Consider the following 26,156-nt stretch of genomic DNA (forward strand, 5'->3'; position numbering starts at 1 on the left):
GCAGACATGATCCACATGATATGGAAGTGTCCTAGTTTTCGAGAACCTGACAGAACAGATGAGTCCTGGGAGGGAGTACTTCTCAAACAGGATGAAAAAAGGGCAACGTGAAGTCATCCGTCTCGCCCTAGCCGCTGCTCAGATCAAGAGATCCAGGTCGATGGCTGGGGGGAGGACATGGCTAGGACAGAGCTGCACCCCGGATCCTCGCTAGCCTTTTGACTGGTGCAAAGAAATGTTATTTTTGTCTCTTTCTCTCTCCAGGAAAGAAAAAAAGAGCGCCCCGGACCTTGCCTGCTGTTTGGTAATCGGCAGGCACTCGGATCAGATAGTGCGGGAGATCGTGGAGGCTGCCGAGATAGCCGGTCGGCATGAGAATTGTGTTAGTGCGCCTTTGATCGCTTTTACAAAGGCAGAGTTGCTCTTTTTTGATGAAGTGAAAAGCTAAAAAGTTATCGTAATGTTGTCGGAAAATCACTATATAAGTAGCCTTTCAGCCAATAAATATCATTTGGAAGTTCAGCGCTTGTGTGTTCACGTGTATTAGTCGCGTCGTTTACTGTGTTGCGCTGGTATTAATACATAGTGTTTACTTTGTATAAAGCAACGAAACCTATAATTGGTTTTGTTACCCCTAGATAATCATTATTATGCTGTGGTAAGCTGCAGCTATTTTTGGAAGGTTACCGGACTCAGTAAGCGGGGGGTATTTTAATGAACTCAGGAGACGTCACACTCGAAATTGATATAGAGCCCCATTTTAAAGAAGCCATACGAAAAGTGCCTGCGTATCTTTCGGTTGGGGTTTAGCGCTCGAAAGGGTCTCAGGCATCGAGGGAAGGCGTAGTGGATGGTTCCGGATATTTAACAATAAGGAAGCCATATTGACATCCATCAAAGCGCAGCCATGCGGCTACAAAGGAAATCTATATAGCTTTCTCAGATTGTAAAGAAGCGTTTGTTTTGATCCGGGGCTTAGGACATGCTCTTAGGTCGCAGAGCGCATCGAAGCTTTGCTTTTCCATCCATGGAAACGCGGCCACCATGGTCAGGATAACATCTGCATCCTTGGGATCAGCACTAGTGGGCCCTGATCACTTAGTCACCGCGGTGGGGTAGAAATTTAGGAGTTGGCTGTTATGCCGGCAGAGACGTGTACCTACACGAAGGAGGTTCCGCAGGAGCAGCCGCAGACATGAGAGATAAAGTAGTCGCGTTATACGCTGTGTCCCCTTTCCTTTTATTGTTTGTTTAGTGATCTAAAATATCACATGACTAGCAGAGCTCAGGAATGGCAGTAGACAAATAGCCAAAATGGATGGCGTGACATGCGCTCTACAGGAAAAGAAGAATGAAAGTTTTGTGATACAAATCTTTTTTCAGTACGTATGCAAGTCACTGTGGCATTTCAAAGGCAATCTGCTTGAACTGTGCGCTTCCTTCTTTTATTGACATGGTGAGGGGGGTTTGAGTTCTGGTGATCTTGGTTTTGTTATGGCCCAACTCTTAAAGTAAGGTTAAGTTTGACGAGACAGTTTGTTATGGCCAAGTTAGAAGTAGAAGACGTTCTGAGACTTGTTCAAACCGCCGCAAAACCGATACAGTCATTTTAATTTGTGGCATATCACTCACTACAGTGCATCGTAAAATGAGCGAGCCAGCCGAGCGGACTCTTGCGGTGAGTACTTTGGGCGCCAGTTAAGGGCTTTCCTGGTATCGGTGTCATCGAATCTGGCGCCACCGTATACATATTGGACATCCGACGGTTTCAGCAGCTGGGCTTCTCTGACTTTAGGAAAAATGGGCGCGAGTAGCATGGCGATGCAACGATTGCATAGAGCGATCGCCATCATCACAACGTAGGGTAGAGCAAGCGGCAGGACTCGGATGCGATGTCCTTCCACCAATGGACCGAGGAAAGCGGCACTGTCCACGGGAGTGTCATCGCAGGCTGTCATGCTGCGGCCGGAGAGTGTCGCGTCCTTGTGCACCGCGTCCAGTGCGCGCACGAGTACGGCGGCAGCGTTTCCAGCGTAGATGCTCTTCGTGGGTGTCCGACGAAGAAACAAATAGAAAAGAAAGAAACATCGTGAAAACTCAACGAAATTTTGAATGCAAAGATATATGCAAGACCTACAGCGTACTATTGCAGGGAGATATTGAACTGCAATAACTCCATGTAAACGCACTGTGATACGTAAATTCCTTCATAGCTGATTCTTGCATCTAACCAAGAGGTGCCACATCAGCTAATTACGATGATAATTGGAGGCATATTTTTCCAACTCAGGGCCTATTTTCGACGTGGGTTATTCCGTGCAAGTTTTGCGTGAGAAAGTATATTCGTTTGCAGCATGAAAACACTAATCCTTCAAACGCAAGAAGAGGACCGGGCAGTAATAGTGCGCCAGCATTCGAGGACCCGTGTACAAAGTATCCATCTGCCTGCCTACTTGCAGCCTACGTCTTTACGTAGCAAATCGACTAGAGGCTAATATCCATCTCCTGTAGTAAGGGACAGGAGGGAGATGCATTGCGACAATAAAACTTGAAAGAGAACTGTGACGGTGACGAAAAGAAAATGGAGAAATAAAAAGCAACACCTTGCTCACTTAAGGTGGGAGGTGGGCGAAAGAGGAGGGAGGGGCGATGAGTAGAGCGGGAGGAGACTCGTGGGCATGAATGAATCCGACGGTTTTTCGTCAATTCTAATACCTAATTTTGATGCATAAGGTGAATAGGTATCCCTCACTGGGATGGTACTAAATGTGGCTACGGGTTAGTGCGGCGTCTTAGCGGTTGATTCTTTGGCTGTAGGCTAAAACGGATCTATTGTGTTGAGAAAATTTTGAAAAATGATCACCGTAGACGCAGGACGAAAACATTGCGCGCGAGGTTAACTTAGGAGATCTGAGATTGCGATGAAAGGCAGAGCGGCGCAGCTTACCTGATACCCTGGCCCCATTCTGAAAGAAATGTTCCACGTCCACTTCGACCACCTTATGTACACCGGCACGACCATGCGATCCAACTCCCCGTAAATGGGTGGCAGCCGGACAGTAAAAGTTCTCAGGTTAAGTAGTCCTGCAAAAAGCATTGCTGGTTCAGTGCACTTGATGTGAACATATAGCGGTAAGACTTCAGGTAAGACTTCGCCTATGCCATTAAAATCTGCTCACATTTATGTATTGCAACCGAAACAAAAACATGTCTGAGGCTAAATAAGGAAGTATTTAACAGCTTTCCACATGAACTATACGAATTAAATGGGTATGAACAATAAGGTTTCTTTAATAGCATGAGACATGGCCGAGTAAGTATCACTTCTTAGAAAGAGACGGATCGCTAAATAATAACAAACTATGTGCTGCCTTAGAATTGCAATATTAATGCAATACGGATGCCTTAAATACTCACCATTTTTGACAGACCTCCTCCGGCCCTCACGGACTACCTTTTCAGCTCTTGCCTTGGTTTCAGAATAAGGGCTTTCATAACAGCATTTAGCATCACAAGGCTGCTGGCCCGTGATCACGGCCACACTGGAAGTGTGAATAAGGTATGCCACCTTCTGTTCTAGGCAAGCATCCACCACGTTTTGGGTACCTGAGGGATAAAAACAAAATTGGAATGTAATCTGTCCGCGGAAAGATAATAGCGAGGTGCCGGCTGAAGTTTTAAGCAAGCCTACCAGCTCTCATTTATAGGTTGACAGTATTCTGGCCTACCCACTTGAATTTAATTACTCAATACAGTGAGCCAATAGAAGATGGTGTAATGGTTGAAGCCCGAGTAAGTTTTTGAGTAGTGTTCTACTTTCCATGTGCAAGTCTAACACTTCCCTTCTTGCCAACTCCCTGACTTTTCTTCTTCGGAAGAAAACGCGCCTTTAAACCCCAGCCAGTGTTGATCGCGCTGCCCAGACGAAGGCTAGTCTCATTGTCAAAATGTTGGCTCAGCTTGCGAACTGATGCTCTTCCTCAACCATTGATCTGTGCCCTTTCATACTGCACCCATCTTTCTCTCGTTCTACCCTAGACCCTTGAATTTAGAAACATATTGTTACGTTGCAATAGACGTTCACACCACGTAAAAGATTGGTACACCCACGCAAAGCGCACACACGCTTTATCTGCCTCTCTTCGGTGAGCCAACCTGTAGCATGGCCCCCACACACCGAATCACCTTCGCGGTGCTGCTTAGCGAGTGTCAGAACAAGGCAGACTTTAGGGCTTAAGATGACCACGTGATGAACAATATCGGAGTGCATGGTACGGGAAGTGCACTTGGGGAAAGCAGGTTCAGTGCCATAGGTGATGCCGCGACTTGGCTGAGCACGCGATACGGGCTCACATAGCGAGAAAGAAGGTTTTCCGAGAGCCCAATACGGCAAGGCACCTAGAGCAATGCAAAAGACTCAGGTATGATGGAGCCTTTGAGGTGGCGACTGTCGTAGTGCTCTTGTTGAGAAGCTTGGGTGGCTTGCAAGCGGGAACGGGCGACTTGGCAAGCGTGGTCGGTACGGGCAATGACTACACGGGCATATTCAGAATGTGGGGGGCCAGATGTTCGAAACAATGTGTCAAGCGGCAGTTGAGGCTCAAAGCCGTACAAGAGATAAAACGGAGAGTAGCCGGCAGTGTCATGACGGGATGAGTTATGTGCAGATGTGACGTCTGGGAGGCCGACGCCCCAGTCACGGTTATCAGAAGAGACGTACATGGCAAGCATGTCAGTAAAAGGGCGATTGAGCCACTCGGTGAAGCCATTCGACGGTCGCCAACTTGTGTTTAGTTGAGCACGCACGAAGGATGTCATCCACAACTACTGAAAGGAAGGTGCCACCACGTTCAGTGAACGGTTGGCGGGGAGCTCCATGAGGAAGAATTAGGTCGTGAAGAAGAAAGTTGGTGACATTAGCGGCAATGCTTATGGGGAGCGCGCGCGCAATCGCGCACCGGATAGCATAATCTGTGGCTACTGCAACCCATCTACTGGCAGAAGTGGACTCAGGAAGAGCTTGGAGAAGGTCCAAGCCGACACGGTAGAATAGCTCCGGAGGAATGTCGATGAGCTGACGAAAGTTAGCGGGAGCAGATGCAAGCCGCTTGCAATGCTGACACTCATAGCAATCATCAACGTAATGGCGCACTGGACGGTAGAGGCCAGGCTAGAAGAAGCGACGGCAGATGCGGTCGTACAGTCGCAATCAATATGAAGGTGATCGCGGGAGCTTCGACCGGTGGGCCTTTCAAGCTGATTTCGGAACTGCGAAGATAATGACTGCGATGCCTTCTTGCCCTCCTACGCTCTTCCGGGCTACAAGCAACGCCCGGCCCCCTGACTAAATAGCCGGCTTTTTTTTTCTACGCACAACTGCTGCAGACACGATTTTGCAGACGTGGCCTGCCGACGCGGTCTGTGGACAGAAACCTGTGAACATAGCGAAGTAATGCTTTCGTGTGTCACCGCACCCTGCTTGATGACACGCGTAAAAAAGAAAAATTGTTACTAGCTAGCAGGGAGGGTCAGTTGTTACAAGAACAGCGAAAAGAGAGAGAAGGGCTGCCAAGTTGTTTCCCTCGCTATGGAAGGTGATGACGTAACGTGGCGCTGCTCCTTGTCGCGGTTGCGGCTCGAGCGATCACCTTCATATTGATCGCGACTGTGCGTTCGAGTAACGCCTAGATGACCAGCAGTCTGGAGATCATGACGTTCGTGGACGGCAACTGTTCGTAAATGCTTGGGGGCGACTAGGAGAAGGCCAGGCGTCGGACCAGTGGGCTGAAAATTCCAGCCGTATAAAATGCCATCAACGAGAGCAAAGCGGTTCAGTGAAGGGCCGGTTTCGGCGGACGTTAGGTGATCAATGACGGAAAGAAGCTCCGCATCCCGACACTGTTTTTCGCCAGTAGGTGTAAACAATGATAGAGAGAACAGGTCAATGGCACATGCGCTTGTGGGAGTATCAATCTGGGCAACAGGGTAACGAGAGAGGCTATCGGCATCTTCGTGCAACCGGTCGGGCATATAGATCACAGTATATTCATATTCTTGAAGTAGTAGCGCCTAATGCCCGAGGCTACCAATAAGGGCCTTCAGAGAAGAAAGCCAGCACAGTGCATGATGATTTGTGACAACTGTGAATGGTCTGCCATATAGGTAGGGTCGAAATTTAAAAACAGCACAGATGTGGACAAAGCACTCGCGTTCGGTAATTGAGTAGTTCTTTGAAAAGGATAGGAGGCGGTTGGCATAGGAATTGATTACCCGACGAATGCCAGATTGGAACTGGGAAAGGATGGCCCCATTGCTCTGGCTACTGGCATCAGTACGGACATCCGTAGGAGCTGATACATGAAATCGTGCTAAGAGCGGTGTGGTGGTAAGCTTTCTTGCCACCGAGCGGTGCACCGGGAGGTCCTTTACGGCTTGGATCTTGCCTGGTTCGGGACGGACCCCCGTGCCATCAACGCCATGGCCTAGTATATTGAGCTGACGATGGGCGAAACGGCATTTTGATGAGTTGAGCTGTAGCCCGGAATGACGGAAGAGTGAAATAACTTCAGAGACATCTGCCATGTGGGACGAAAACATGGTTGAAAACACATATACGTCGTCTAAATAGCACAGGCAAGTGGTCGATTTAAATCCTTGCAGTAAGGAGTAGATTATGTGCTCTAATGTGGCTGTGGCGTTACATAAGCCGAAAGGCATAACCTTAAACTGACATAGCCTATCCGAAGTGACAGATGCAGCCTTCTCCCGGTCCTGGGCATCCACAGAAATTTGCCAATAGAAAGATCGTAGGTCAATGTAGAAGAATTTGGCGCCGTAGAAGCAATCGAAGGCACCATCGATTCGAGGAAGCGGAGGGATAACTTTTTCAGTGATCTTATTCAAGTGGCGGCAGTCCGCACAGAAGCGCCATGAGCCGCCTTTCTTCTCGACCAGGATAAAGGGTGAAGGCCAGGGACTGTGAGAGGGCTCAATAATGTTATTCTCCAGCATTTTGTCATTTTCACTTGGATTGCCTGTCTTTCTGCCTGAGAGACTAGATATGGTCATTAGCGGATAGGAGGAGCATCGCCAGTACCGATACGGTCCGTGAGAGTAAAAGCTTGGCGAAGGGCGCTGTTATGAAGGTCGAAGATGTCGAAATAGGACTGGAGAAGCGCACGCAGCAGACAAAATTGAGCAGGGAGCAAATCGGAGGCCATATTGCCATGATCGCGTTTGTCGGAGTAGGATCGTGGGCATGGTCTGCAGAAGATAGAGTATGGTCAGTGTCCAAAGGGGCAGCTTGATAGGAGGCAAGAAGTAAAAACGTCGCCACGCATATACCAGGTGGAAGCATTTGGGTCGAATAGATGAAATTTACCAACGGCATTGACACAGTGTTCTCCTTGACAGTAGCGACGGTATGGGACATTGCAATGTTGCGGCACAGCAAGAGATTAAAAATAGGTGCAACTCAGTAGTCACCATTGGGGACAGATGAGATAGGACGCAAGGTAACTACTGAGGCGGCTAGTGACAGCAGAGAAACTTGGTTGGGCGAATACAATCTGGGAGAAGAATGCAATGGGTTCTGGATCGATGATTGGGAGATCTAGGTGCATGACGCTTCGCAAGCAGTCGATCATGTCCGAGTGTTCTGATAGAAAATTGCGGCCGAAGATGAGATCATGAGTACAAAGGTCAAAAGCAGTGAACTGCACCGATAAATCATGGCCCGCAACACTAACGCGAGTGGCGCCGAGTCCGTCAACACTAACCATTCCGCCGTCCGCGACACGTTCCAGAAACCGAGCCGGAGTGAAAACTTTACGTAAAGGACGACACAGGTTTGCACTCATGACAGAGATAGTGTTTACAAGCGCACGCACCGGAACACCATCAACACAAAGGTCTAGTAGGTTCAAGTGGGCGGTCTGTATAGTATTTGTGGGCCTGGTTGTGGATGCAGCGTCCCTTCTGGGAGCTGCATCAGCTAGTTTTGCAAGTCAGGTCGGCCGTACGAGGCTGCAGCCGAGGGTCGAGAGGGTTGCGGGGATCGAAAACGACGAGGTCGCGGAGCGGGATGAACGGCGTGGTTGAAAGCTGGCGAAATTGTTGGCCGAATCTGACTGGTCAGGCTGCAGTCGGGGAGGAAAATGCGGGGCATATCTGGACGGGAGCTATATAAGGAAACTCGGTGCGAAAAATTGGAGACCATCTGTTGCGGCAAAGGCGGGAAATGTGGCCGGTACAGGAACAGTTGAAACTTATGGGGCGATTATCAGGCATCCGCCATTGTACTGGATTTCGGTAGGGGCGAAAGTACAGGACCCGGGGACGGCAAAAACAGTGCTTGATGACCGGAAGCTGAGGCTTCCGATGGAATAGACAGCAGGTGAGAGGTCCAAGTTTGCAAGCTTCTTTCGCACGACGGCCTGAATAAGGGAGACATCGGGCAAGAGGTGTCCGGGGACGGTGGGTTGGGTTGGTGCAGGTGCATAGGCCTCCATCTGGGGGACGGTGTCAGTGATGTTAAGATTCAAAGCGGAAGGTGTGCCAGGTGGTGGCTGCTGCATAACACACGAAGATGCGGTGGCCGTGTGGGGAAGTCATTGAAAGTGTGGAAGCATGCTCAAGCTCTTTACTTGCTAGAAGAGACGGCACTCCTTGATAAGGGCGTCCACGGTGCAAAGCCTTTGTTGAGAAGCAGGTGAAAAACGTCGTCCGCAATCCTTTTTAGGATCTGGCCCACATTTTGAGATTATGACATGGCTTATTCAACCTAGTGACATAAGGCTAACACGTCTTGAATGTAGGTAACGTAGCTCTCACTGGGGGACTGCGCACGCGACCCAAGTTTTGTTTTAGCTGCGAGCTTCAAAGCATCTGGTGGTCCGAAGAGAGCGCGAAGCTTTTTTCTGAAGATGTGCTAACTCGTTAATTTGTCCTCGTGGATGTCTTACCATTGCTTCGCTCTGCCAGATAAATAAAAAATGACTTTTGCCAGCCTTACGGGGGGATTCCATCTGTCATGGGTGCTAACGTGTTCGTACATCGAAATTCATTTGCCGACGTTATCACTTGAATCACCAGAAAATATGTCGAGGTCACGAGGATGAGCCATGATAATGAACGTATATTGCAGTGAGATTTCGCGAGTCGCCGAGTTGAGTCATTCTCGCCGTCGCGGTGTGGCGACTGCTGCGGAGCTCCGTTGTGAAATAAGCCAGGACGCGGGGGATGGGAAGTCCGCACCTCCACCAAGACGTTACGTGGCAGGAGACGTTCACACCACGTAAAACATGGTGTAGTCACACCGAACGCGACACAAGCACAGGGCTCACCGGACGTCCAAAACACTGACCGCTGCCAAGGATGCAGGCCCCGAGAAAGCGCCAAGCGCACACACAGTTCGTCTGCGGCATCTTCGATGAGTCGACCCGTAGCAATATGAACTTCGTACACGCCTTCTTTAATTGTTTGACATGTTCGGCATGGTGCGAAGTATCGATAGTTTATGCCCTGGACGTTCTGAATAACTTAGCAAACCGCACTCCTTTCCTATGGACGTCAAAACTCTAAGGTGCATGTGCAAGAAACATTTTGTCAGAATTTATAACGCATTGGAAGAGTAGCACCTTTAATACTGACATTATTACGGAACATTTCACAAATGGCTTTAGTGTTGAGCGTGAAAACGCTCATGCGCTCGCAACCACTGACCAAGATACTTGTCCAGGTGCGGTTTGTTATTTCGTACCAGGGTTTCACATAAAAATAAAATAAAAACTTCAGAGCAGATGTGAGCCGGTCTGGTTCGTACTAGGATACTCGGGTTCAGTACCTTGTTTCATTCCCTTAGCCAGCGCAGCTTTTGTTATTTTTCTTCCGTTTACCCAGTAAACCTGTTGTAACTACAACGTTTCGCGCTTTCGCATTATAACCATTTTATTTATAAGGAAATAGCCCGATCAATTTGAAGTGAACTGCAAAAGAAACTATTTTCCGCTTATTGGCATCCGTAGAACGTCACCGAATGAATTGATTAGTAGCAAAAGAGAAGGAGGCTTCAGTAATTAAGTGCTTGATTAAAAGTTACACGCACTCGTGCAGAAATAGATGTGAATGCCACGACCGATGGCAGCGTGCGAAAAAAGCGCTAAAAGAAATTTGTCAACTGCTCCTGTGGCGTCATCTTTACGATTGGCCAGTTTTATGTCGTGGAGGTCGGAGGTTATGACGCTATGCCACTGCACGACCGAATACGCGGACATGAGATGTAGAACATTCATGCATGAACAATGCAGTAGTATAATGTGTGAAATTCAAAGGTTCTAACGCTTTTACAAATATGACGACTATTGCCGCCAAGTCTAAAAAAACTAACTTCAAAGATGATTCTGGAAATATATAGCATATGAAGTTACGGCGACACGTGCGTCAGCCAACCATCGCTGGCTTTGATCAGTGACTCTATGTGATACTCGTAGAATGCTGACACCTCCCTAATAATGAGCTGTCTTTTCTATAACTGCTGGACTTCATGTCGCAATAAATCAGTTGACCTCCGGTCATCGCAGCAGTCTGTACGTTTCTCCCAACCCATCTGTTAGCGCTGTTAAACCATTTGACCGAAATTGACTGCTCGCCGTTGCCCGTCTTCTTGTGTACCTGCATTCCCTTACTTGGGCTATTGATTACTATTTGTTCTTTGATATGTTTCACGATAATTTATTTCTATAATAATTATTTTTCTGATGTATTTCTTTAGTTATTCCTCTGCCAACAAGCGATTTCAAGCTCTGTGAGCACAACGTTCTTGAGCGCACCTTGACGACAGCCTTTCTGAGTGTTCAACCTGCGGAACGGTATTCCAAATACCTCTCACCAAGCTTACGGCACCATTTACGGAGAGAGAGAGAGAGAGAGAGAGAGCAGGGTAATCTAGTTACAGCTACGAGGCCTTCTTTGCATGTTGCTTTGTATGTGAGGTTCTGTCACGTGTTACAAAGAGCAACCTCATTAATATAAATAATTTCGCAGACCATTTCGTAGTAGGTTGATATGAGATATGAACAACAAATGAAACATTTCTCATTAAGTCTGGGCTCTGAAATATCGGCAATATACAAATTTGCCAGCAGTTGTGCATCGCCGCCACGGTGCAGCCTGCGAGCTATATTTCCGCGGCCGTTCCGGCACGAGGCAGCGCTGGCGCGACATGTGATGTGCGTGGATAGCAGCGCTGTTTGCATCGGAACTAAGTTGTTCGCTGCAGATGATCAGGTTCATCTGATCGCCGTCATATGCTGTGACAAGTGCGCTGAGTAGATGGCGCGGGATTTCGCTTAGCCTCCAAAAGGCGAATGGTGAAGGAGCACGTTGAAGCTGGTCGGAGAGGCACACCGCGAGGCTCTGTTAAGCGTGTTTGGATCCTTATCCCTGTCGATCGGCGCAAATTGGTAAAGCGTAAACTTTCAAAGCAACAATCGTAGCGCTATGTACAGATGTGGGTTTTAGGCACCGTGGACCTGTGGTAAAGGTGCTTAAACTTTTGCAAATACTAAAGTCGGTGTCAACATCACTCTACTTCTTGAAGCCATATTTGCAGTATTCTCTAAAAAACTGGGCTAGTTAATGCATGTTCATTGTTAACGAGCTCTAAACGACAACGACTTTAACTGTGTCGTTAGCTGTTCACACTTGTGTAGTGCTTTCTTTTGAAATAGACATTCATTCTGAGAGCGCGCTTGTATTGTGTTTTATTCTCATTAACCGTCATTACCATTTCGGTATTTTTTTAAATAAATGAAGCTTTCTGCCTGGTTTGAGACAGCGAGGGAGGAAGTAAGCGAATATTTATGCCATATCCTGGCTTCCGCGAGGAGTGGGAAGTCTCTCAGTACATTCATTGCTCGATCGTTACTAATTCTGCAACTTTAGTGAAGATGTTTGTTCTTATGGAAAGCGAGGGTACATAGTCGATTATCTGGCCCATCCACCGTAATTACACCAACTTTGTTGCACGTGTATTTCTCAACATCTTTAGCATCTTACTCGATATTTCCCACTAAGCCAGACTACACCATGCCCAACATATTACATGAATGCTGTTCTGCGAAGAATTGACAAGCCAGCACTAATACAGTTTCGGTACGCGTGGTAGCTCTAAAGATAAAATGAAAGTCTCCTAAAATTAAAAATACAGTGCTGTAATAGGCGACTCCGGACTTGAATACCACAGAATTAGTGCCATTGAGCCCAAACATATATAGCGCAACTAAACTCTCATATTTCCTCTTCCGTACTGATCTCACACAGGACACACGTCCCTCCCACAGGTTTCAGTTTTATACCAGTGGCGTAACTAGCTCGTACTTCCGAAGTCTAATATTTTATGTTGCTAAATAGCGACGCGGACTTCTAAATGCCTTCTTAAGGCTTTCGTTCATGCATTCTATCGAACACAGACGTTTATCGGACTCTTGTAGTTGAAAGGAGAAAGCATTCTAGCTCTACGTGGCAGCCTAGTCTCGTGCAATTGTTAGTAGTGGCAAATGCAAACGCTTGCACATTTCCTCGTATCTTAGCCTCAATCTGGCCAGTGGAATGCGTCACCGCACCGAAATCATTTTTCTTTTCGGCACGCTCGCATACCGCAAACGTTTGCTATCAGTAGAGCGAATCATAAGAAGACAGATGGGGCAAGCGTTACGTAGTCTACACTAAGTGTAAAAGGAACCATGGTGCATCGTCATTACATAAATGCAGCTGAAACGCACGCGGCATGTAGCACGTGCTTCTTGAACAAATATTTGCCGAATAGTGACGATGTGTGCGACGCATGCGCCGCAGAAATAATACAAAGATATCCACGCTCGGCTTTAGCTGCAAAGAAGAACTGAAATGATGTATGATGCAGGGCGTGTCCTGTGAACGTGAGCCTAATTCAGCAAAACATTGCGCGAGAAAACGACCTAATAAGTATGCTTATAACTGTTCCTATTAGAAATGGCTGAAAAATAGGTGCCTGATACTTGTTTTATAAAAGGAAGCTGGAAGAAACGAAAACAATAACGTTCTTATTGTAAATAAGAAGTTCCTATTAAGCGGACAGATCGCCGAGAAAGAGGAAGTGATAAGCGGGGATCCAGGCATTGGTAGTGGGCACTGGTAGCGAGCAAGACCGGAGCGAGCGGTGGTGGCTCAGCTTGTAGACAGCTAGTCAGCAAGAGCACTTCCTCTTTCTCGGCGATCTGTCCGCTTAAATGGAACTTCTTTTTACATTATCTGTGAATAAATATTAAAGAGCACTGCAGAATCTGCATTGGAGTAATGCGAAAGTACGGATGCTGCTGTCGGTTGCTTCTGGTTGCTTCTAGTTGCCTAATTCAGTCCTTGTTTAGCCATTTGAGTTTTTGGTACTATTAAACTGCGCCAATCCCTTCCTATGACCTTTTTTCGCCTCTACTTCCGGTTGTGTGACGGCAAATCTTTGACGTCACAATAATCCACTTCTTGTTTACCCAATTTACTCTTTTGCACTGAGCAATTGCGCGCCAATCCCTTTCTATGCCCTTTTTTCAGCTCTACTTCCGGTTGCGTGACGTCACATCCTTGATGTCACCATAATTGATTGATTTAAGTAACTATTGTAGTGCTTGGTACTTTGAAATTGCGCGCCAATCCCTTCCTATGCCCTTTATTGGCTCTACTTCAGGGTGCGTGACGTCACATCAATGAAGTCACCCTAATTGACTGATTTAATTAACTATTTAGTATATAATACATGTTGACGCCACCCTAATTTACTGATTTGATTAACTATTTTAGTATATAATACATTCAAATGTGGCGCCGAGAGATTGGCCATGAGACCATTTTCGCCTTTACTTTTACATCTGTTGCCTCTAATTAATTACCTAACTAACTCTTTCGCTTAATTAATTTTTCGGACATAACATTACGTAAACCTCTATCGATTGACACCACTCATTAACCTGTACCGCTTCTCAAATACAAGTGCTGCGGATACGATTTTGCGGACATGTTCTGTGGACGCGGTCAGCAGACAGAAATCTGTGAACATAGCGAAGTAAGGCTTTCGCATTTAAAAAAAAGCATCTAGATCTCCAAACGCCGTCTGAAAATGTGAAAATGAGTGATTCATCCTGCATGGGAATGTTTTTTTTTTTCAGGGACAAGTTCAAACATACGTGAAATAAAGCAAGAAGACGAGCGTGTTTTGGTCACTTCCAAAATTTCAAGGATCGATTGGTACGCAGTCAACGCATCCTCGACGCTCACCTCCTTCCCCTGCTGCCCCAACTGCCTCTATCTCAAAGGTGCACCTGGCGTGGCCCGCTGGCCCGCATCGTACACCGAACCAGAGTCAAGCCACCGGGTTCTTCTGTTAAAGGCAATAAATGTGCCACGGAAAAAAAAGATCCTTCGGGCGAATGTACAGCAAGTAAAAGTGCAAAGTATAGTGGTTGCCACACAGACGGTGGCGCCTAAGGACTGCAAGTAAGATGGCTGTTTGGTTGCTTCCGGTGAGCACGGGCATGCGCAGTGGACCTTGTGAAATCGGTCTGTTAGAAAGGATGTTATGTTCGCTCAGACTGACACAGCCTACATCGCTCAGGCGTAAAATGCCGTCAGCAGAGTGAAGCCACTGTCTTAAAGGCATGTACACATGCTTCAAACACCTGTGTGCCAAATTCGCCGCAAAAGGGTATCTCCAGCAGGTAATTTATTGACTGTAGACTGAACGTGCTCTGATGGTCCTAGGAAATGGCACAGTAGTACACTCCTGAATATTAACCACGTTAAGAAATAATATTGCATTTCTATGAGACAAATTGCATCGTGTAGCAAATAGCCAGTCAGATAAAAAATTAAGCATTAAAAAAAGAAGAAAAAATTAATATTTGCATTTATCTTCGTAGCGAGAGGAAAATTGCTTTACCGTCGTATGCATATGAAAATGCGTGGTGGAAACAAAATGCCAATGTCATATAAACCTTCCATATCTCTGAAGCTTTCTTACAACATTTACAAAACAGAAGATTGGTCTTAGATAATGCCAACAATTGGAAATTACAGCATTTTTGTCGAACCGTTACCATCGACATGTTCATTGTGCAGTTATTTAGTGAATAAACATACGGAATATCAGCTGATTGCTGAGCTTTCGTTGGCATTGATCGGCCTCTTTATTGGCCACCTACCCTGCACGTTGACTTTTTCGAACGCAGCATCGTCCTCGATGACAGATGCGGGTACCAGCGCCGCACAGTGGAACACGGCGTCGACGCCGCGAACCGCCTTTTTCACTGCTTGGGCGTCGCACACGCTGGCCACAATCTGCTTGCACTCCTTGAGCATCGGGTGGCCTGTGCGTTGCGGATAACTCATCGGTATATGCGATACCTTAGACCGTCAGGAGGAGCACGCGTTAAGAGAAGCTCGGCATGATATTCCAATGTCGGTTGTTTCAGGAAGGCCTATTATAGGCAGTTAGCTTATTTTATAATGTATATAACCTATGGTCATGTCAAACTGAAAAGTGGAAATTATAAACAACAAGAACTGTACATTAGACTAAATATGACACACAGAAGCATTAAATACTTTCCACACACTAAAACTGAAAAAAGAACGAACGGATATACTTTTCAAGCACTTCAAAGCTCCTAGGTGCTAACAGGAACACAAAAGAATAATTAACAAGGTACATGTAGCAATATTGTCACGATGCGGTGACAAGCCCGGTAGTCACAAATGAAGACACGCTTTGCACTTGAAAGAAACTCTTAATTGGACTGACTTACGCCCGCAAATAAACAAAGCGAATCGGCGGCGATGATAATAGCAAACTTGCTCGTTGGGCGCCGAGCTAAGCATGCCCGTTTCACCCGTCAGCGCTCGATTTAAAAGCAGCGGAGACAGATCGTGATGAAACGGCAAAAGGCGACAAGCATACCCTGGAACATCGTAGAAGCACTTGCGCATGCGGCTATAGTCTTTCGAGATACATCTCGAAGCATCTTCAGTGACAAAGGGAATGATAAAGCCACGTCTAGTGACAATGAGCATTAACGAACAAAGAATACAATCGATCCGCATGCTAGAATTTACGTTAAGAGATAGGAAGAGTGCAGAGTGGGTCAGAAAAACAACTCAGGTTACTGACATTCTAATGGAAATAAAGAAGAAGAAATGGGCAGGACATGTAGTGCGAAGAGACGATAACTGATGGTCACTTAAAGTAACAAACTGGATTCCAAAGGAAATAAAGCGTAGCAGGGGACGGCAGAAAATTAGGTGGGCGGATGAGGTTAATACGTTCGCAGGGGTATAGTGAATGCAGCTAGCACAAAACCGGGTTATGTGGAGGAATATGGGAGTCTTTCGCCCTGCGGTGGGTATAGTCAGGCTGATGACGATGATGAAGACCTCCTGCCGGTGGCTGACTAAAAACAACAAAGATCAGAACAGTTCCCGGCATTACTTCCCGTTAGAAATGCATCACCTCGATGCTTACAAACTAAAAAGAGAAAGGTAAACAAAATAAAATAACTATGGCCTCTAGCACTTGTAATAAGGTTTCCGGCGAACTACATGGACGATTTCTGAGCGCGTCCGGTGCCGTTGGGATGTCGTCGTGCCGTTGGGGTTGACCTCGTAGTCAAGCTGTCCGCCGCATCGAAGGGCTCTGTATGGTCCGAAGTACGTCGTCGCAAGTTGTATTGACGGGTGTCGGTGCGTTGCTGGTTTTTGATGCGCCGCCGGGCGAGTCGTCGGGCTTCTTCTGCCTGCTGAAGATAGGCGGCAGCGTCGACGTTGTCTTCGTCGGTCTCGTGTTGCAGCATTGAATCATGCATTGTCGTAGACTCCCTGCCGTACACAAGGCTGAATAAGGTCGCTCTGGGTGTCTCCTGGACGGCTGAGTTATATGTAAACATCCCGTCAGACAGGATGGAGTCCCATGTCTTGTGTTCGACATACATACATTGCGACCATGTCCGCGATAGTTTTATTCAGGCGCTTTGTAAGCATGTGTGTCTGCGGGTGGTAGGCGGCCATCCTCCGGTGGCTTACCTGGGTGTACTTAAAGATGGCTTGAGGGAGCTCCGCCGTAAATTCTGTATCCCCTCTCTGTGGTGAGCACTCGCGATGGAGCCGTGTCGCAGGAGTATGTGCTCGACAAAAAACTTGGCGACTTCGCCCTGCAGCATCATTAGGCTGTTGTTTAGCTTTGGCGTTAGCGGGTAAGGTAATCGGTTGCCATGATGGCCCACTTGCTACCCGCAGATGAAGTTGGGAAGGGGCCGAGTAGATCCATTCCAATTTTCTGAAATGATCTATTCGGGGGTGGTATAGGGTTGCATCTTGCACAGTTGCGTCTTACCTGTACTCATCTATGGGGCTGAAACGTGGAGGCCAACCAAGAGGGTTCTGCTTAAGTTGAAGACAACTCAGAGGGCTATGGAAGGGAACATGTTAGGGGTAATATTAAGAGATAGGAAGCGTGCAGAGTGGGTCAGAGAAATAACTCAAGTTACCGACATTCTAGTAGAAATTAAGAAGAAGAAATGGGCATGGGCAAGACATGTAGTGCGAAGAGAGGATAACCGATGGTCACTTAGGGTAACAAAGTGTATTCCAAGGGAAGGAAAGTATAGCAGGGGGCGGCAGAAAATTAGGTGGGCGGATGAGGTAAAGAAGTTCGCAGGGGTCAAGTGGATGCAGCCAGCACAAAACCGGGTGAAGTGGAGAAATATGGGAGAGGCCTTCGCCCTGCAGTGGGTATAGTCAGGCTGATGATGATGATGAAACTGGTTAGCATTTCCCTGCTCTCGTTACCAAAACCTTACAGTGTGCGATAATATTACGCTGGCAGAGAGCTTCCATGGTGACGTCAAATTGGGGGAGGAGGGCCGACTTTCCAAGCGAAATGCGTGGATAAACGTATTTATGAGTGGAAACTCAGTCGGTCGCCAAGTGGTAATGCAGCTTACCTAATGTGTTCTCGAACGGCCTGATGTCGAAGAGGCGCACTTCTTCCACACTCGGATGTTCTTGCAGCTCTCGCACCACATGGTGACCCAGCATACCGCTAGATCCGGTCACCAGGACGACCTTGATGGGTCGCTGGGATTCCTGAAAACTGAGGGGAAAATTAAGCAGTAATAATATCTGAACAATAAGGTACCCTCTAATCTCAGCGACCTGCCTAATGATAGCAAAGTTTAGTTTGCCGGGAAGGTTACCCATGCTTTCTTGAAGCAAACTCGAAACTCTTATTGCGTAGTAGAAGTTTTGGTTCGCTGGTGCTATCGTTATCGAAGGTGGGCAAACTGCAGAGAACATTCTGTCGCTGTTTGCTCAAGATACCTGTCCAAGCTTCCACAATGAAATATCGCATCAAACCATGACGAAGTAAGGAAACTATATATATATATATATATATATATATATATATATATATATATATGCAAAGCGCCTTAAAAGGTTGAGATGGCGGCGTTTGCTATACGTGCGCATTACATACTGTGCACCCTACGGTATAAGCTATGAGGAGCGCGCGCGCGCGCGCGCGCGCACGCACACACACACACACACACACACACACACACACACACACACACACACACACACACACACACACACACACACACACACACACACACACACACACACACACACACACACACACACACACACACACACACACACACACACACACACACACACACACACACACACACACACACACACACACACACACATGATTTTATGATTTGGTTTGGTTTGGTTTATATATATATATATATATATATATATATATATATATATATATATATATATATATATATATATATATATATATATATATATATATATATATATATATATATATATATCTATATATATATATATATATATATCTATATATATTAAGGGAAACGCACGGATAGAGCAAATACCAATTTATACAACGTTTAATGACTCTATTTAGCAATTTTTGAACCGTTGTTCCCGGCCGTCAGGTGTTTCCAAGAAAAAGAAGGAATTATATAACACATCAGTGCGAACGAATGATAGTGCGTCAGCGTGATAACCAATGCGCCGTTATGTGCTATGTCCCATCGTTAAGGTGAACTGTTCACTTTAAGCTTGTTAAGAAAAAGTGAAAATGATTCTACTGTCAGCGACTCTCGACATGATTTAAACGTATATAAAGATATTTGTTCCATAATTTCGAAAAGTCCTACACGGAGAAGTTTGCACAGATATAAACGTAACGCCTATTCTTCGAACTGTTTCGTTGTGCTTGATATTTGACTTAACGTGGAATCTAGAGTATAAATAAATAATCCAGTCTTGGTATATTACGTGCAATGTCACACAGTAATTTCACATCAATGGGGCGTTTTAATCTACTGTCTTAGAAAGCAAAGCTTGCAGAAGGAAGATTCTATAAAAATATGCATATTTTATAATGACAAACTCGAGTTAACAGCACCGAAGTACTTTCAGTTAGCTTGGCAGAGTAGTAAAGACCCTGCCGTGCAAGCGAAAAGAATGTAGGATTTCAGAGTATTGATGCGGCGAAATACTAATTTCTCAGCTCTAATGAGGATCCCTCATCAACATCACATTCTCAGGACATTGTTTAAATGCCTGTAAAGAGAGCTTCTGTTTATTCGAACCATTTACATTATTAAACACAACAAATTATCGAAAATAGCAACAACGTGCGAATAGTACTTGACAATGCAACTGAATAAGATTACTGAAAAAGGAATACAAACTGGGTAACCGAAATGAATCGACTAATAATCCTCACTACTCCTTGGGGGTTTGTTTCATATAATTTATTTTACCATCAAGGTATCGCATTACAGAGGGGAGATAAGGGGCAGCGATAGAGAGTCGTGTTAAAACAATAGTGGTAAACGTAGCTGGCCACGAAAATGCAATACAGAATGAAAAGAGGTATGCAGAAGCCCTTTAAAGGATACAATAAAAACAGGAATTAAACAGAATGTGCAAGACGACAGTGATTAGACTGATTATACCAGCGCACTCAATATAGCGTTAAACGGAACAGCTTCGGTGATACAAGTAGCTGTCCTAGAAAGACGGTTCCGATTATATATTTTAGGAAGGAGCGAATTAAAGCAGGTCACGGTTCGGCAGTGGTACAGTGACTCTTTGATCGTGGTCTACGCAATGTGTGCTGAAAGACGCTCCTGTAATGGTCAAATATTTAGTGGAAACACCCAAGGTGGAGAAGATTTCTAATCAGGGAGTACATACTCATTGTCATCCACCCGAGCACCGCCATACGGCTACAAAGGAAAACTATACAGCTGCCTCAGAAACTTCCTGGTTAAAAAAAAATTCGTCCTGATCCGGGGATATACTTCTGTAATATAGGTAGCCTTGAAGTGAGGATTCAGTATATTTTGTGATAAAGACAAATACATTCCAGTATAAGGCGAGGACAGTGCAATTAAAGATCAGCGGTAGATGTATACTACACTGCTGTCCGATCAAATCTGGTACAATTAAACGGGCTTTCCATTCGATATACGCAGCCTGTAGGTAATTTATCGGTCCAATTTGTGGGGCTTAGCTTCTCAAAGCGACTCAGGATATGAGTAACGCAATGGGCTCTGGCATTTTTGACCCCCTGTTGTTCTCTAACGTGCACGTGAATCGCACAGTTCTCGGGTACCTTAATTTTCGCCCCATAAAAAAGCGGCCGCAGTGGCCTCTATTGGATCCCGTATCCTTATGCACAACAGACGAGCTCCCTATAGCTTGTCTGTTGCTATACTGCTCCAGCGCGGCGGGACTCAACTTCTTTTATTGATGTGGTAATGCGCGAGTCCCAAATTCAAGTTGCCTACTCAAGTTGCGAGCGGATAACTCTTGTGTACATGCAATAGTAGATTCAACTGATGTGGCGCTGAAGAGAAATTTCCACTGACTCAAATATGCGAATAGCTTTGGAAGAGATTTGAGCCTGCCATTGAATTTAGTCAGGTCTTCAATGGTTACAACATTTGATGTGAAAATAGAAATGTTGGGAAACGTTGATATTCGTAATGAATGTGTTAGAAAGAAAGGTTATATTGGTACAAAGCGAGAAATCCTGCAAAATGATGAACGAGGCCGGTGGCGTTGCTATATGGTGTTTAACTTATAGAGTTAAAACTAGCTGTTCAGAGACTAGGTACTAATCTATACATACAGGTGTCGCCACGTCAATTTAACATGCTACCTCTGTAGCTGTAAAATTAAACGTATACAAAAATTGGCTTTTGTTTTAGATGACGAAACAGAAACAGCCCTACCTCGGGACAATAAACGGCGGACCGCTACCTATTAGGCATGGCCCCTGAGTTCGGGCCTCAAGGTGGGGTTGCTGAACTTACCTGAGCCTTGCCGCGTCGTCCAGGCTTAGAGGTCGTGTATGAGCATTCTGAACGCAGCTACAGAAATGGACCACAGAGGCGGTGAACCCTTCAACGAGTGCGCACTTATCACGAAAGGATGATGCGCGTCGTCGGTGGAAACTATTCGGAACTCTCGGCGAAAAAATTCACAAAAATGTTATTGCATTTCATTGATTTTGAATATTTATCAACATAAACTGTCTGCTTTCTACGTGTGAGGGACGAGGAAGATAATCAATTCTCTATTCAAAATTGGAGAATACTCGAACAAATCAATAATTTATTCTAAGTTAGACAACTGGCGTCACATCATTAACGATGCTATCTGCGTACAACCACATAACTACGGCACCCAAGATATTTATCCTAAGGTACTCCTGACGTGCCCGGAAGAGGGGCTGATCTTTGCCTACAAATTTGTCGTAAGAACCCTATTTGGCTTCTTACGTCTAAAATTTTTATTTATTTTTACTTGTTTATTTTATTTATTGCCACCTCAGATGCCCACAAGGGGTATTACAAGATGGGTAGTGCCAACTAGCCAAATCACATGCTTGCATTCGCGGGAAACCTTGCCTAACTTTTTATCCAATCCAAACGTATTTTATCAGGTTTAGCATAAATGTCAAGAGGTAATGGAATAAGGTGGACCATTGATAAGAGTTGCAATACAATCACGCAGCCGTTTTCGAAACCAATGCGAACTGAATAGACACGTAATTTTCAGCTCACAATTATTTGATACAGTTCGCCGCAATTTGCTTCAGGAGTTTTTCAACATTCTGCTTGCTGTGCGATCGGGCAATATTTTTGCTGAATTGGGTGGTCGCAATTTCTTTTAATATAGATACCACTTCGGTACGCACCTCAATCCATTCGGAAAATTCCCTGACAAACGTGAAGCAGGAAGCAGTTCTTTAAAAGAAATCTGATAATAAGTTCCGGATATCGTTTTAAGGCCCAAGAATGTTTAGTTCGCATATTTTACAGCGTGTTTAAAATTCCAACAAACTAATAAAGCTTAGTAACGGCGGAAGTTTACACGCAGCATTATAAAAAAAAGCAGTAGAATTTTTTGCTTTGTTTTCGTCATTATTTATCAGCGCGCCTTCAATTAAGGTTTGCGAAATCAAATTTTCGTTTTGAGCATATAGACTTCAAAAAGATTTCAGCGTCAATTTTATAATGGTCGGTAGTATAGTTCTGTAATAGTAATGTTTTGCTGGTTCCCCTTCTGTTTCAGACAATCGTGCGCTTAATTTTATGTTACGCGATGCGTATACAGTTCATTACCGAAAAGCTATCATCGTTGTTGTGACTTAAACTGAAGGAAACAATGTCGGTAAAAATACGAACGCGATATGATATCCGAAATTCGACGGAACTGTACTTTTTGCAGCATTGAGGGTGGTGTGTTAACATTTCGCCTCCCATTCATTATCCATGATCTAGGCAAATTTTAAGCTAAGATCTTTTAGGGATTCGAATCCATGACATATGCTCCTTTGAGAAAGGTGCTCACTGAGAAGTCAGAAGTTACGCCTTTTTTGTCTCCAAAAACCAACTTGTACAAAAATGCAAAAAAATTCGCTCATTGAACAGTCGTTATTTAAGGGGCTGTATGTTGAGCGTCCCCTCAATTTCGTAATAGGCCCGTCTTGCTCTTATTTACCCGTCTGTAGTTTCATCAAATAACATCAAGTTGCCCTCAAGGTGAAAGCATGTGAACTATATTTGCGTTTCCCGCGTTAGTTTGTATATGCAGTATTGACCATATAATTGTCACCGAGCATTTAGGAAGCGGACATCAGTGCGATCAAAACAAACAAGATATAGATTTTTTAAAGCAGCACCAAGTACTGGACACAAACACAATGAAGCAAACGTTCCTAGTGGTATCAGCTGTCTTTTTAGTTTACGGTAATGCAGAAACATATGTGTCCTTGTGCTGTTGTTATTTCCTCTTTGCGCTTTGAGATCACCCAAGCAGCGGACCTGGACCGATGCCATTTTTCTCTCGCCGCGTTGTGCACCCTTTAGCTTGTAGCTTTTTGCATGCCTGTCAAGCCGATATTTCTGTTTCCGTTCTGTTCAGCGCTTTTGCGCTTCCTGGAACACAAATCGCCAGTTGACAGTCAGTGCTTGTGGTACCTGCTTCGGTTTCCCTCATACTTTGTGCTCTTTAAGTTAAAACTTTCCCAACAAGCCCACTTCATTCCTTTTACGACGAAAGCCTTTATAGGTTCAATAGTGTGGACAGCATCTGTGCGTTCGTGGAATATGTCACTCCATCTATATCGATAAATGAACCGATTAATCAGTAAACGAACGGTTGCATGAGGAGTGCGAAAAAATGTATTTGCGCACCAAATTGCATTTGTGGAATGGCTAGTTATTTAATTAGAGCCAAAGAAGTCATTTCATTGTCAAAATAGCCAAGGTGGTCGATGTAGTGTTCAGACTTCCAAACAGCCACAGATGTCGAAAATGTGCAAAAAAAGAAAGTGCAATAACGTTGCAAAGCTTTGATGTCAGGCCACGTCATTGCGTTGCAACATCGAAAATAGCCAGTCAAGATAAAAAAAAAGAAAAAAAATTAAAAAAGGCAAAAACAACCAAAAGAGAAATAAAGCAGAAAAAGTAAAAGAGAAAGCAAGAGCAAAAATGAAAACGAAAGAAAAGAAGCAAATGAGTGGAAAGCGGAAAACGAGGCACAAAGTCGCGGGAAGGCATTTGCCTTACCGCGCTTATGGGCGATCTAAGAGCCTCCAACAAATTTTGTACCGAAATACATCTTCCCTATCACCTTCACAGTTAAAAACGAAAAAGCCCTAAGTATCGCAGGTGTCAACCTCATGATGCTTTAGCATAACCTCACGACACTGCATTTCGACACTACAGAACTATAATTACTTTGGACTTTCTTCAATCTCCTGTGCAGTTGTAGCATTCAATGGCGACTAAGAAAAGGGTTCTTAAGAGCTACCTTTAGAGCTACACACTGTTAGGAACTCATATAGCGATTCACAGAAGTGAGGAACCTCATGAGGTTGCCCATCTGTGCTAAGGACTATTTAGGACACCACATGGCTGATTAATAGTTACGGCCCTATAGCTATTCAGCCGGGAGACCCGGTCGGCCGCATTACCGCAGACAATGCGTAATGTTCTCATGCGGTCTGTGATGTCAGTGCAGGTTCAAAAACCCCGAGAGGCAAAATTGTCCGTAACCCTCTACTACGGCATCTCTCATACCCTGGGTCGCTTTGCACGCTAAACCACATATAACGAAACAGAACCTCAGCGTAACATTTCGAAATGGCAGGGCACTGTTCAACAGGCGGTGATCGGATAGTCCCTTATTTGCGCGCGCGCGCGCGCGCACGCGCACACACACACACACACACACACACACACACACACACACACACACACACACACACACACACACACACACACACACACACACACACACACACACACACACACACACACACACACACACACACACACACACACACACACACACACACACACACACACACACACACACACACACACACACACACACACACACACACACACACACACACACACACACACACACACACACACACACACACACACACACACACACACACACACACACACACACACACACACACACACACACACACACACACACACACACACACACACACACACACACACACACACACACACACACACACACACACACACACACACACACACACACACACACACACACACACACACACACACACACACACACACACACACACACACACACACACACACACACACACACACACACACACACACACACACACACACTCACACACACACACACACACACACACACACACACACACAAAAGCGCGCGCGATAGCGGCGTTTGCATGTTAAAGCAATGCTTAACACTTGTTTATTATTTTTGCTTTGTTTAGCCGTGCTTTGTCACGCCTTACCATGATTAGCAAAGTTTCGCTTTCTTTAACATCTGCTTTCCTACAGTACCGTCGTGAATATAACCACCAGCACAGCGAAGACGAAGTGACTGGCTAGGCGGGAAATCGAAAGTGGTCCTTATTTCTTCATTATCCTTAACTTTACCGCCTCTTGCCATGCTTATAGCTAAGTATTTAATGGGTGCTTCAGTTTTTGCTTAATATAAAGGCGGCCTTTTTAGTGTGTTTAGCGCAACTTTGTCAAAACAGAGGCAGACGATGAAGGCGATAATACGAAGCGTAGCGAGAAAGAATATATCCTGTTCTGAACGGTTTCAAATGTTAAACTCCTTGAGCCATGAGCCACTCCTCGCGACTACGGATTTTAACCATTTAAATTTCCATTGGAATGTCCGAATGTCCGATGTTGTACCTCGAGGCAATGTGAGTTCTCCATGACGCTCATGCGTTGTAGAATTCCTTCCCTCAATCTTTATTTATGTCGCTGTGGATTCACGAATTATGTCGCTGTGGATTATGTCGCTGTGGATTCAGAAGAAGAAGAAGAATAGCAGCTTGGCACGTGAAAGAAAAAAAAAACTGCTATAGTGGAGCGATTTCAATAAGAAAAGAACAAGACGGCACAGCGGCACGTCCTTGCGTTCGTTTATGGCTTTTCTGAATTTATGTTAAAGCGGACAATAAAAGGAAAAAT

The 26,156-nt window shown here is 45.3% G+C and overlaps 1 protein-coding gene across 1 annotated transcript; it reads right to left on the bottom strand.

Annotated features, from left to right (window-relative positions):
* Nucleotides 1-1,438: 1,438 nt before the first annotated feature.
* On the bottom strand, nt 1,439-22,780 carry LOC146195357 (3 beta-hydroxysteroid dehydrogenase type 7-like). Its single transcript, XM_084596778.1, has 7 exons — nt 22,767-22,780; nt 21,453-21,509; nt 18,024-18,172; nt 15,231-15,395; nt 3,418-3,606; nt 2,948-3,084; nt 1,439-2,042 (listed from the first exon to the last, which is right to left on the bottom strand). Exons 1-7 carry the CDS (start codon nt 22,778-22,780, stop codon nt 1,632-1,634), a joined length of 1,122 nt encoding a protein of 373 aa, XP_084452904.1. The 3' UTR covers nt 1,439-1,631.
* Nucleotides 22,781-26,156: the final 3,376 nt, after the last annotated feature.

Source organism: Amblyomma maculatum, chromosome 3, assembly GCF_055883805.1.
Source record: "Amblyomma maculatum isolate TAMU_Amacu chromosome 3, ASM5588380v1, whole genome shotgun sequence".
Taxonomy (NCBI): domain Eukaryota; kingdom Metazoa; phylum Arthropoda; class Arachnida; order Ixodida; family Ixodidae; genus Amblyomma; species Amblyomma maculatum.